Source organism: Perca fluviatilis, chromosome 4 (assembly GCF_010015445.1).
Source record: "Perca fluviatilis chromosome 4, GENO_Pfluv_1.0, whole genome shotgun sequence".
Classification (NCBI taxonomy): Eukaryota; Metazoa; Chordata; class Actinopteri; order Perciformes; family Percidae; genus Perca; species Perca fluviatilis.
The window spans coordinates 38,872,255-38,886,866 of record NC_053115.1 but is presented as its reverse complement, the minus strand read 5'-3'; the positions used below and the strand labels follow the sequence as shown (position 1 = coordinate 38,886,866).

The following is a 14,612-nucleotide window of genomic DNA, read 5'->3' as shown; positions in this document are numbered from 1 at the left end:
GGTCCTTAGGGGGTGTCCAGAGGGTCTCCTACAAAATAAAAGCTCATCTCACTGCAACATATTAACCACTCTGCACTGTTTACATCTTTTTAATACTAAGTCACTAAAAATAAAGTACAGTAGATACAATTTGAAATCAACTTTGGTCATTGCTCTATATTCATCCAGGTTTTGGACTTTGGACTGGGCTTTAGACTTTTTAAACTCTTTATCCAACACAACCCACTCACTCTCCACTGTTTATCTGCATGTCCAGTATGTTGCAAACACACACACACACGTTCTCCAAAACCTGGAGGAATAAATATAGAGCAGTAGAGTGGTGTCGAGATGTTTCAGGTCGGGACTGCTGTCTTAGAAACTGACCCAAGAAAGTCAAATCACTTTTATTCCTTTTACGCAAGTTTCAGCTGAAAAAAACTGTCACGCTGCAAAGAATAATATCAATATTGACTTTTAATTCAAGATTTTCAATAGTAAAGTTTGAATACATTTAAATTGAAATTACATACAGGCACTATATTATCGCTTAACAACAAACAAGTGCAAGAACACAGTAAGATGTACGGTACAGACTTTGTCTTGTCATATAAAAGTAAAAATACATTACAGTTAATCATTTTGGGTTTTTTTTAGGATACATTTTTGGGCATTTCTCGTTTTAAAAGATACAGAGGAGAGAGAGGGTATGACATGCAGCAAAGGGCCCTGTGACGGACCAAACCAAAGTCACCGTGGTGATGACTCGGCCTAAAGTACCGGCTCTACCCGGTGACCCCCCAGGGCACTTTATTCACTTTCTCACTGAGTTAGATAAGAAGATCAATACCACATATAAGCCTTAAAAAAGGACATATTATTCATTTTCATGTTTTTTGTCACATATATGATGTTATAATGTAGGATTTTCATGTTAAACGTGGCCAAAACATCAAATAATGAGAAACATACTTTAAACAAAATCCCTGTGAGCTAAAAGGTTCAGATTTCCAACCGGTTGTGTAACATTTGGTTTAGAAGCCTCTGTTGGTGATTTAAATAATCAAAGTCCTGCTATATACTCCGTTGCAGTAGCTCAAGCTTCATATAGTGATACAAGTACAAACGCAAAATACAAGTATGAACCTGAAAATGCTATATAAGAGTTGCCCTTTAACCATTCTTTTAAATACAGAAGCAACCAATGGTTGTCTGAAGAGCAAAGACATGTAACAAAATACAATATAAAATGGTAAAATATATTTAAAAAATAAATAAAATGACATTTATTTGCACAATATTTCACACTCCACATCATCACAGTTAACTTTGTAATTTGGTCTGAATATAAAAATACAAGACTTATAAGAGCATCATCATGTTGACCTGGTCCTCTCTGCTCTACACACCTCTGGAACAGGAATACTGTACAAGTCTTACAAACAGTTACACAATCAACTAGAACTGCACGACAAAATCAATGAGCCTATTAATTGTGATATAACACAAGCATAAAATAACTGAAAACTAAAGAAATGTTTCCAGCAACACAGACATTATCAAAGCCTTTCTATCATTAATGAATGAAGTTCGATTCCATCCATTCCATTCATTAATGGATGATGTTCATCTGACTCTGGAGTTGAAGCTGCAGGAAAAAAAAAAACAAAAATATTAAAGACATTAAATTAAACTCTCTTGTTCATATTCAGGCTGCACAATCACAGTTTTACCACTAATACATCATTTATTTTTGGTGTCTGATCTACACAGATCTGCCCCAAAATGCATTATTTTTTGTTTGGAAATAAAGTTCATGTTAATGCACAAACATGAACCAGAATAGCAGGTGCACTTAGAGACGCCTACTGCTTTTTGTGTGTTGCTGTGTGGTTAGAATAGAGTCCTACATCAAATCTATTCAATCATTTTAAGAATAGAATAAAATGATCTTGAGTACATTATAACATCCTGTCATATGAATTTAAGCAGTCCCATCTTTTCACTCTCGGCTTCACACATATGGCTGTAAAACTAGAGGCCAGAGTTGAAACGGACTACTTAAAGCGCTTTTACATAGTACAGGAACTATTCACCATTCAAACAAATAGTGGCTGAGGCGTCTGTACAAGGCCTGTACACCCCTGCTCATCAAATAAACATTCACACACATTTTACACTCCGATGGCACAACATCTGGGGAAACTGCAGGACCAGGGATCGAACTACCAACCCTCCGATTTGCAGGAGACCGCTCTACCACTGAGCCACAGCCACTTATTAAACAATGCATAAAAGTAAAGTTTTGAAAACAGTAACTAAATGCAGATGCATCTCTCAGCAACATCAGGCAGTGTGCACACTCAGATTTAATCTACTACAGACTGCTGATATTTCATTAAGAAATGTGAAACTGACGCCATCGATGAGTTCAAAGTTTTCATCATGTTTGTTCAGATGCAGCAGCTAGATAACAAGGTGGAGACCAGGCTCCAGTCCTTAAATGAGAGGACATCTTTAACTGGTTCATCAAAGTACTCACCAACAACAAGCTTAATGTGGATTGTTTTAGGTTTCTGAATTGATGGAACAATACAGATGTAGTCTCCACTGTCAGCCCTCGTCGTATTTCTGATGATTATGGAGGCGTTGCCTTGTTTCAGTTCATCTGGAAAATGTGAGACTCGACCTTTGAACTGCTCACTTTGATCTGGACGCTCGTCACTGTAAAGATCACCTTTATCATACAGGAACACATTCTGAACATCATCGGTTTTCTGGGAAACTTTCTTCCAGATAAACCGTGTTAACTGAATGTCCTCCTTGGGCCAGAGGGAACAGGGTAAAGTAACATCACTGCCTTCTTCCGCTGTGATGACTGTTGGCTCTGGAAGACAAACACATGTATGAATCAGTTAGTAATTATTAAGTCAGAAAAAACATTCTACGCAGAATTATTCCACAAAGGCACTTTTTACAAGCAGTTTAGTTTGTTGTTTGGTTTGAGAGGACATCTTTAAAGCGTAACTCTCGCCAAAATGCAACCTAGTGTCTTTTTGTGAATGTGTATTTATGTGAAGCATATGGACCATCGGAGGAAAATAAAGGGGAGGGTCATGTCTTTTTGTTCTTTATTAAGGGGAGGGTCCTCCAACTTTTCTAGTCTAGGGGGAGGGTCACCCAACTTTTGTATTCATGAAAACAGCAAAATTTCAAAGTTGCTTGTTTGGTGCATATTTTTCCATGTAGCTCCATGTAGCTCTCTCAGTACAGCCCCATCACCAGCAGATGGGTCCCTTCCCGTTTAGTCAGCCAGACAATTTGAGCTGTTTAGCTTTGTAGAGACGATTTCCCAAACTGAACAAATCCCCGTCGCACATGTAAACACAAAACTGCTTTGCTAATTCCATCGTGCTGTAACTAAGACATCTGCTAAAAAAAATAATTGTATTTATTAGCATGATTGCCGTACTGTTTAGTTCTAAAACAGTTCATGTGTTGAATATGTTATTACCAAGTGTGCTTTGTTGAATGGTCTCAATGTTTTATTGTTTCATTTCATGTGAATACTAGTTTACTAGAGGAGTAACTTACTATTTGAAGTAATGCAGTAATGCAGGAAGTGTGCATTTAGTTTCCATACTTATTGTGTTTCCACAACAATGTTCAACCCGGTCTCACATCAGTTCGTGAAATGGTCACCTTATTTTGATCTATTGATTCGTGTATAGGGAAACAATTTTCTACTTGATTTCGTGGTGGTCACCATGCGCCATGCGACTGGGCTGCAGCCTGGTCTGGGGGAGATGGTGACACCATGATCCGCGGTTTCTGGGGGACACAACAACGGGGAAATTAAATGCCGGCAACAACTGCCATGACACTGGCATGCTCTAGGGGATGCAAAAACAGGGACGCCATACGCGGTATATGGTGACAACAACGACCGCCGGGACACGATCCGCGGTCTCTAGGGGACGCAACAACGGGGGATATTAAACACTGCACGCCGGTGACAACAACGGTGACAACAACAGGACGGTTGTGGTTAGGAAAAGAAAGACAGGGAAAGGTTGTGGTTAGGAGAACAAGAATGTTGAAAGGAACTACCACACGCAGGGAGCGATCCCCGATCTCCGGGGTGAAAGTCCTGTGTTGTTTGACCCATCCACCACCCCAACCAACCTCCTTACGCAGATTTTCGGCTTTTCAATACTACTCGCTACCATAATCGTGCTGTTATCACGTAATATGCCTCCCATTCAAATACATTAGTTTAAAATTTGTGCTCACCAACACGATAAAAACCAGAGAAATGTGTCCCTGTACACAAATCAATAGATTAAATAACGTCACCATTTCACAAACTGCTATGAGACTGGGCTGCAATGTTAGTGAGTAAATCTACTGAAATGGCCACCATAACAGTGGAGTGTGATGTGTAAGATAAGAAGGGGAGAGGATAGTCATGTATGTCATGGTTATAAAAAAACAATGGCTATCTGTTCATCTTTACCAAGTGCAAACCATAACAGAATTCATCAATTAATTGCTGGGGAGGGTCATGCCTTGTTTCCCAATCATTTTGGAGGGTCATAGAAAAATGTATTATTGGCGAAGGCAGGGTCAAGTCTTTTTTGACCAAAGACCCCAAAACTCTTAGTCCCTTAAAAGTCCCTTAAATAAAAAACAAACAGTCTCTTAGGATGGAAACGCCACTTTTAAGATTTACCGTGTTTTCGTTTTTGGTCAAATGGCCTTTTGAATGGGAGTGCTAACGGCACTACTATGATCACATCAAAATCCCTATTTTTAAAACACTAAGAAGGCTCGACAGAACATGAAACTTTGCTTGAAGTATCACCAGTGGCTCTACACACGAATTAAAGCATTGACAACATTGTTTGTGTACACAGAGTTTACTAAAAAGCCGAGATGGCGGAGAGCGTAAAAACCAACAGCTAAAGTGAGTTGTTCAAAACCTTTCTGCGTAGACAAACAACGTCCTCAATGCTCGAGTTCATGTGTAGAGTCCCTGGTGATACTTCAAGCAAAGTTTCATGTTGTGTCGAGCCGTCTGTGTTTTAAAAAAAGTGATTTTGATGTGATCCTAGCACTTCCAATTCAAAAGGCCATTTGACTGAAAATAAAAATACGGTCAATCTTAAAAGTGGCGCTTCCATCCTAATTATGCTTTAACCCTTAGATGCATGACCTACCAATACCTACACTCTTCCATTAGTGGGGTCAAAAATGACCCCAATTAGAATGAATGCGTTTTATGCAGTAAACTTAATACATTACTATCTTAAGTCAAAGAACTACTTACTACTTAACAATACAATATCATACACACACACACACACACACACACACACACACACACACACACACAGACAAACAGACAAACAGACAGACACACACACACCTAATGATTGTGCTCAAGAGTATATTCACATAGCGTGCATGTCTAAGGGCGGCACTGTCTCACAGCAGTTCGTGAAATGGTCACTTTATTTTTAATCTATTGATTTGTGTACACGGACACGATTATCTCGTTGCTGAGGATGTCATTCATTCGTGTGGTCAGCATATAACTGGGTTTTGGAAAGGAAGCACGGGGAAAAGACACACCACGCCAATGCCCCACAACAACAGGACGCTGATGCGCCACAACGGGACGGTTGGGTTTAGGAAAAGAACCACGGTGAAAGGACACGCCACGCGCCGGGACGCAATCCCCGGTCTCTGGGATGCCGACGCGCCACAACAATGGGACGGTTGGGGTTTATGCCGGGATGTGAACCCCGGTCTCTGGGGTGAAAGTCCTGTGTTGTTCGACCCATCCACCACCCCAACCAACCTCCTTACTTGGATTTTCGGCATTTAATACTACTCGCTGCTGTAATTGTGCTGTTATCACGAAATATGCTTCCCATTGAAATTCATTAGTTTAAAAATCATCCTCACCAACACAAAAAAATTAGAAAAACGTGTCCTTGTACATGAATCTATAGATTAAATAATGTGACCATTTCACGAACTACTGAGAAATTTTGTAAATGCTAGCAGGTTTAGAGCCACTACTAAAAATAATAAATCATTTTTAAATCATATTAGCTCTGATGAGAGCGCATGAAATCTTGCAAAATTTGCTTGTCTTTATAGCTTGTAACTTTTGTTACATTCCATAGACTAAACATTTAATTGATTAAAATAACCATAAGTTGCAGCCATAATATTTACAGTTTATGGTTGCATCCCAGCTACTGACAGGAAATGTAAACAAGCCAATATTTAGTTTCATCAAGGCTGAATGTCATCGTGACACATTGTAATTGACTGACACAATGTTGAAATGCTGAAATTAATTTTCAACTGGAAATGTCCAAGTCACAACAGACCTTTCTGACATGTTGGTGGTTACCAATTATAATAACTAACCACATCACTGCCTCTTGAAAAAACTACTTACTACTTAACAATACTTCCAACTTAAACTTCAAAGTATTTGTGTAACTTAACTCATGGTAAGGGAATTAAGGTAAAGTAAAGTAAACATGAAGGGATTTTGGTAAGCACTGTTTCAAATAAGAATACACTAATGCACTGTAAGTAGCAGTGATCAGATCAGTAATTGGTAGAGAGTATTAAAAATAATGTTAACATTTAGTAAAAATAACCTTCAGGGTGGTGAGACTGCTGCCATTAGATGTGTGGATCAACAGTAAATGTATACCTGACAGTCACAGTTGATAAAAATCAAAGTCTCCTAGGGTTAACCTTTGAAATTCCATAGAAAATGCTTGGGGTCATTTTTGACCCCACGTATGGAAAAGTGTGGTACTGATACAAAACATGCAATTACTTAAAAAATATAACAGTTAGATACAAATCCAAATGGCCTCATGTTAAAGACAACCTATTTGAGGAATACATGGAAGATTAAATGATAAAAATTTAAAATTACAAAGATATTGCAAAAAAACAACCGCTGGGGTCATTTTTGACCCCACTTATGCATCTAAGGGTTAAAACGAAAGTTTGATTCAAGTACATTCGCAAAAAGACCCTAGGTTGCATTTTGGCGAGAGTTACGCTTAACTGTTTAATCAAAATACTCACCAACATCAAGCTTAATGTAGAACATTTGAGGTCTTTGAATTGATGGAAAATAACATCTGTAGTCTCCACTGTCAGCCCTCATTGCATTTCTGATGATTATGGAGGCGTTGCCTTGTTTCAGTTTATCTGGAAAAAGTGAGACTCGACCTTTGAACTGCTCACTCTGACCTGGATGCTCGTCACTGTAAAGATCACCTTTATCATACAGGAACACCTTCTGACCATCATCAGTTTTCTCGGAAACTTTCTTCCAGATAAACTGTGTTGACCGAAGATCCTTCTTGGGCCAGAGGGAACAGGGTAAAATAACATCACCGCCTTCTTCCACTTTGATGACTTTTGGCCCTGGAAGATAAAAACATGTATTAATGAATATGTTTACATACAGAGTCATCAATTAGTAAGTATTAAGGCAGACAAAAATTGTATCAGAATTATTCCACAAAGGCAGTTTAACAAGCAGTTTAGTTTGTAGTCTACTTTTCCCTACATAATTATATCTGCATATTTTTTTTAAACATAACCAACCTTTTTGAACTATGTTTAAGCTTGTACTGCATTATATCATTTACATACCCTTCATTACATACAGCATATTATGTTATATTATGTAACCACATGTCTTTTCGTTATTTACATGCTTTTGTTTCAGCACACTCTTGATATGTGGCCTTTCTTCACAGTTTGTGGCATGTTTGTTCCTTTTAATAGCATTCGGCCTCTTAATGATTCGGTTTTCCACAGCACACACACTTGTAATGTTGCTGACTAGTCAGTGAAAGTGCATTTACTTTTAATGCATTACTTAGCTGTTGCATTTCTTTTGCTACCGTCTCCATTGCTGCTACTTCGCTACAGCCAGCCTTTTGAAAAGTGACTGCAGGCTCGGTTAGCAATCTTTTCTGTTTCGCCTCCATGTTGAGTCCACATACGAGCCGGTCTCTCAGTGCATCCTACAAATGCGTGCCAAAGTCGCAGTGTTCTGCTAACTTTTTAATTACTGCAATGTATTGCTTCACTGATTCTCCCTCTTGTTAATTTCGTTTATGGAAGCAAAGTCTCTCGTTTTCGGAGAAAAATGCAACTGCAAAACACTCGAGGCTATGCAATAGTCCATAGGTAGCAGCACCCATTACACTGAGAAGAATGGCTGACTTTTTGTCTCCCTCAAACTCATTTGCTGTTACAAAATATTCAAACCTTTCCACATAAATTGCCCACTGCTCCACTGATTCGTCGAAAGCAGAGATATGCCCGATGTATCCGTGCCCAGCCTTTTCTTTCCATTACAGGGCTCGACATTAAGGCTTGTCCGCTTGTCCGGGACAAGTGGATTTTTTGTAGGACAAGTGGAAGAGAAATTTACTTGCCCCACTGGACAAGTTAAAACTCAAACAAAACAAAATGCCATGTTACTTCACGTTATGTGCCACTCATTTCGTCTAGAATTGCAGAATTGAAACAAATACATATTTTAACCCACAATCCCCGGCAACGTTACACCAGAGGTGGGTAGTAACGAGTTACATTTACTCCGTTACATTTACTTGAGTAAGTTTTTGAAAAAATGATACTTCTAGGAGTAGTTTTAAATCACTATACTTTTTACTTTTACTTGAGTAGATTTGTGAAGAAGAAACTGTACTCTTACTCCGCTACATTAGGCTACAATGAGCTTGTTACTGTCTTTTTACCTCTTTGGTATTCTACGCGTCATTGTTTCCCCCCGTGTTCGCCTCATTTTAATGTTTTATTTTGAAAGAGAGAGAGAGAGAGAGAGAGACTTCCGCCAAAGGCTCTACCACGTACGCGACTGTTTCACCAATCAAACGTAGTTGTGCAGTCTCGTCAGCTGGCAACAAAAAATAGGCGACGCTGATGCGTAAATCAACGCTTATCAATAGGCTCGTTCAAGATGAAGTGCGCCTCGCCTGTAAAGTAGACGAGAGCAGGCGGCAGCAGCGGGGGCGGTGACAAAAGTCCGCTCTCAAGTCGGACAGTTTTCCAGCTGACTCCAGCAGCCTTCAGGCTGAACAGGAAGTGACAGAAACACGGTGGTCCGATTCCGATTTAATAAAATGTTATCAGACCCCTATATCAGCTCCTACACAGTCTCCAGTTGTTTTTATTATGACAGAGTAGCTGTCAAAATGCTCTACATGTGATCTGTTGCTGATTTTAATAAACAACAGACTGTAGATGATCCGTAATCTGAACAGATTTAGTCTCTCTGACTTTTAAACACAACTATCAGCCACACAACATGTGTTCTGTACAGAATAAGCTTTTAAATCAGACAAATCACAGTTAAAATCCCTCCGATTGAAAATCAATAAAAAGTTTATATAAAACGTCATCATGTTGAGTTGATTCTGAACCAATCAGCTGTTCGATCAGCTGAGAGGCCTGCGTTTCCCAGCATGCACTGGGTCCACCTGCGTCCGCCTGGCTCTTGCAGTTGGTGAAAAGCAACTGCGCTACTGCGTCTCAGAACTGCGGCCGCCTTGGTCTCGTGAGATTATCGTTGCCCACGTGTGCATGACGTCAGAGCAAGTCGGGATCAAGTCGGACACAAATCTAACCGGCATGCAACGGGCGGCGATCGCCGGTGATCGATTCTGCGCAGATCTGGCTCATCTTGAACGAGCCTATTATCACTTCCCCATCAGTCAGGACCAAGATCTGACCATAATTACACTTGTCCTTTCCATAAACTGCCGTGATTAGCTTATTATTTCAGGTGCAATCCAGCCAGTGAAGCGATCGTGAGAGCAAATAAAAAATATAAAAAACATCATTCAAACCGCTGTGCGCATTGGCTCAAGAAGCAGAGAAATAGCCGATAATTCCCTCCCATTCAAATCTATATAAATATACCCATCAGGGAATGTTTACGGCGTTGTCGGCCTCTAAAAGTTTTAACTTTTATGAGCGCACTCTTCCCTCGCGCTTTTTTTTTTTTTTTTTTTTTTTTTTTTTCTTTTCTCTGCACCGAGCTCCGCCTGATCTTCTATAAAAAAAAACATCAATATTACGAATATTATATATTTGTATCTTCGTATCCGCTGAGCGGGACGTACTACGTCACTTCCGGACTTTTCCGCGGATTCGTTTAAACGTTATTATGGTTCATAACTTACTGGAACAAAACTGAGCAACGTGTTGTTGCTGGTGACACAACCACTGACTGTATGTATGTATATTGAAGCGATCCTGGCGTTAAAGACCAGCTGATCGCTGCCCGATTCTTTGAAATGAATGGCCGCATTGCATTGGGGGATAGGCCTATCGGCTTTGAATGCGTCCAGCTCGGATCATATCGTAATCTTCTGTATTACAGCATATACTGTAATATTTCACCGGTAATAAGACCGAAAATAATATTATTAAAGTAAAGAAATGAATACCACGATAACATCTAAATAAATGTTGATAGATTTGGCGTTATAGTTTAAAAAATATAAATCAACAAAAAAGCAACCCAGCTTCCCTGGCCGAAATAGACCGAAATAATAACATTAAAAGAAATACATATAAACCATTATAATATCTTGTGAATAATGTTGATTAAAACAGCGGTTATTGGGCTAAAAATACCAATAATAACTGTCCCAGATTTCGAGTTAAGGGCCGGGGAGCGTGTTTTTTTCTTTTCGTCGATATCCGACGGTGAGGGAATAACATGAATGTCTATCTGACGGACCCCCTCGTCGAAAAATGACTTTAAGGGTACCCCTATTTCGTTGAAACTTGACGCCAGGGTTCTTGACCATGCGTCATACATTTGACGAGTAGGGAGTGAGACTGTGTTGTTTGTGCGGATGAAGCATGAAGTTAATTTGACTCTTGACAGCTGGCTCTCTGCCTCGTAACGTTACTAGCTACTCCACTTCTCGTTTGTCTCGTTATTGTAAAACCTCAGCTCTGCGACTTGCAGGATTAATACCAGGTAATAATCAACTGTAAAGTAGCTACACATTTTAAAGGATCCCTTGGTAACTTTCTGCCGGGTAGAAAGTGAAATTGTAGAAAGAAAAAAACACGTTATGTCTACAAAATTATTTTAGATATAGTATAAGTTCAAGTCACCACTACCTCTGGTCAAAATATTGAATTAGTATCTCAATATATTGATTCAGTATCTTAGAATATAAACAAAGAATATCAAAGTAATGAGAAACTATAAAATATTGACTTAATCTCAATATATTGGCTTAGTATCGTAATATATTGACTTAGTAACTCAACATACTGGTTCAGTATCTCAATATATTGACTTAGTAACTCAGAATATTGACTAAGAATCTCAAAGCAATGAGAACATTTAAAATATTGACTTACAATCTCAATATATAGACTCAATATCTCAACATATCTCAATATATTGACATAGTAACATAGAATATTGACTAGGAATCTGAAAGTAATGAGAAACTTTAAAATATTCACTTAGAATCTCAATATATCAACTTCTGCACACTAGCGTGCAAAGTATAACTTTGTATTATGAGTCTGGAGATCCTTTTTTCTTGTTGAAGGGGAAATCTATTCTTGGGACACGTTTTTTTCTACTGTTTAAACTGAATTTTATAAATGTTGATAGAGTTTGGATGCTTTCAACGGTTTGTTCAAATTCTGCATTAGCAAAACACAAAAAAATTTATAAAATGATAAATCTTTACCCGGACAAGTGACTTTTGTTCATGGACAAGTGAAATGTAAATGTACTTGTCCGAAGGACAGGTAATCTAAAGTGAACCTCATCCCCAATAATGTTGTGTCGTGGGTTCACAGATAACCTCATTATTATAGACAACACAGACACGTCTTGACAGTAGGAGCTACTAACGTACTTGTTCAACTTAGAACATAGAGATAATCACAGTAACAGTGGCGGCACAGCACCAACTAGTCGAACGGGTACTCAATGCTCAATGGCACATTACATCACAAAACCAAAATGCAGATGCATCTCTCAGTAACATCAGGCAGTGTGCACACTCAGATTTAGTCTACTACAGACTGCTGATATTTCATTAAAAAATTTGAAACTGACACCATCGATGAGTTTAAAGTTTCCATCATGTTTGTTCAGATGCAGCAGCTAGATAACAAGGTGGAGACCAGGCTCCAGTCCTTAAATCAGAGGACATCTTTAAGTATTTATTCAAGGTACTCACCAACAATAAGCTTAATGTGGAATTTTTTAGGTTTCCGAATTTTTGGAAAACTACATCTGTAGTCTCCACTGTCAGCCCTCGTCGTATTTCTGATGATTATGGAGGCGTTGCCTTGTTCCAGTTTATCTGGAAAATGTGAGACTCGACCTTGGAACTTGCAACTTGGACGCTCGTCACTGTAAAGATCATCTTTATCATACAGGAACACCATCTGACCATCATAATTTTTACGCCAGACAAACCGTGTTGACCGAATGTCCTCCTTGGGCCAGAGAGAACAGGGTAAAGTAACATCACTGCCTTCTTCCACTGTGATGAGTTTTGGCTCTGGAAGATAAAAAACATGTATTAATCAATATGTTTACATGCAGAGTAATCAGTAATTATTAATTAATTAGTAATTAACATATTTAAGTTGTTAAATAAGAGGACATCTTTAACTATTTAATGAAAGTTCTCACCAACAATAAGCTTAATGTGGAATTTTTTATGTTTCTGAATTAATGGAAAACTACATCTGTAGTCTCCACTGTCAGCCCTCGTCATATTTCTGATGGTTATGGAGGCATTGCCTTGTTTCAGTTCATCTGGAAAATGTGAGACTCGACCTTTGAACTTCTCACTCTGACCTGGACGCTCGTCACTGTAAAGATCACCTTTATCATACAGGAACACCTCCATCTGACTTTCATCATTCTGAGGCATTTTCTTCCAGTTAAACTGTGTTAACCGAATGTCCTCCTTGGGCCAGAGGGAACAGGGTAAAGTAACATCACTGCCTTCTTCCACTTTGATGACTTCTGTCCCTGAAAGATAAAACACATGTAATGATACATTTTTGTATATACCCTTCAGTAAATATATTCAATAATTTTAAGAATATAATTAAATCCTGTCATATGAATTTAAGCAGTCCCATCTTTTAACTCTCGGCTTCACACGGCTCTAAAACTAGTTTAAACAAACATAAAAAATAAAAGTAAAGTTAACTTTTTGGTTGCTTTCTTTAAAAAACTAAATGCAGATGCATCTCTCAGTAACATCAGGCAATGTGCACACTCAGATTTAATCTACTACAGACTGCTGATATTTCATTAAGAAATGTGAAACTGACACCATCGATGAGTTCAAAGTTTTCATCATGTTTGTTCAGATGCAGCAGCTAGATAACAAGGTGGAGACCAGGCTCCAGTCCTTAAATGAGAGGGCATATTTAACTGGTTCATCAAAGTACTCACCAACAACAACATTAATTTGGAATTTTTGTTGTTTATGAATTAGTGGAATAATACATCTGTATTCTCCACTGTCAGCCCTCGTTGTATTGCTGATGATTATGGAGGCGTTGCCTTGTTCCAGTTCATCTGGAAAATGTGAGACTCGACCTTTGAACTGCTCACTCTGACCTGGATGCTCGCCATTATCATACAGGAACACATTATCATCAGTTTTCTTCCAGACAAACTTTGTTGACCGAAGGTTCTTCTCGGGCCAGACGGAACAGGGTAAAATAACATCACTGCCTTCTTCCACTGTGATGAGTTTTGGCTCTGGGAGATAAAAACATGTATTAATCAATATGTTTACATGCTGAGTCATCACTTAGTAATTATTAAGGCAGAAACAAAATTGTAAGCAGAATTATTATTATTAAGCAGGCATCAGTGGGAAGCCCAACCTGTGCTTTTAGCGCACGCCAGTGTGTGAAATATTCTCCCAAAAGCTTCAATGCTTCAATGAATGGCTGAAACCGTAGCTAAGCTCACCACACATATACACCTGAAAGCTAGGGATGTGCACATACGACGGCCTTACGTAAACCTATATCACCAGAATGATTGACAACTAGGAGGACCAATAGTCTTGATGATCCACCCGGAAAAAGAAAATCCTCCACTATACCTTTAAAGAATAATTAATTATGGATAAAATATTATCCTGACATGACAGAAGATAAAACAACTGCAAAGACTAAATATGACGATGATGATGATAAAATGATGAGGATCTAAATAATTTGTTGTGTTGCCTGCTCATCATGAATATGTTTATACAATACATTTTTTACAATTACCTTTTTTACGCCTGTATAAAAGCACAGCTAGAATAACACCAGCAACAAGAAAAAGAACACCAATAACTGCAGCAGCAATCCATCCACTGAACCCTAAAATAGAAGACATAAAGTTAATGTAACACTCAGAATGTAACTGCATATCATATAATATCACAGTCTACACAAAGAGAACAACTGCAGGTGTGCATTTTCCTGAAACTAAAATCTAAACATATTTGCAGATATAAACAGCCGTAGGATGAATGTCACCA

General features: G+C 38.6%; 1 protein-coding gene across 1 annotated transcript in view; it reads right to left on the bottom strand.

Moving 5' to 3' along the window:
- Positions 1 to 438: 438 nt before the first annotated feature.
- LOC120557663 overlaps positions 439 to 14,612 on the bottom strand; it is a 29,262-nt gene continuing 15,088 nt past the window's right edge. The window contains exons 5-11 of the mRNA XM_039798209.1: positions 14,359 to 14,451; positions 13,523 to 13,834; positions 12,941 to 13,090; positions 12,285 to 12,611; positions 7,105 to 7,449; positions 2,522 to 2,866; positions 439 to 1,627 (exon numbers count right to left, since the gene is read on the bottom strand). Coding sequence (XP_039654143.1) covers positions 1,539 to 1,627; positions 2,522 to 2,866; positions 7,105 to 7,449; positions 12,285 to 12,611; positions 12,941 to 13,090; positions 13,523 to 13,834; positions 14,359 to 14,451 — 1,661 coding nt within the window. The 3' untranslated portion in view covers positions 439 to 1,538. The remainder of the gene's footprint in view (positions 1,628 to 2,521; positions 2,867 to 7,104; positions 7,450 to 12,284; positions 12,612 to 12,940; positions 13,091 to 13,522; positions 13,835 to 14,358; positions 14,452 to 14,612) is intronic.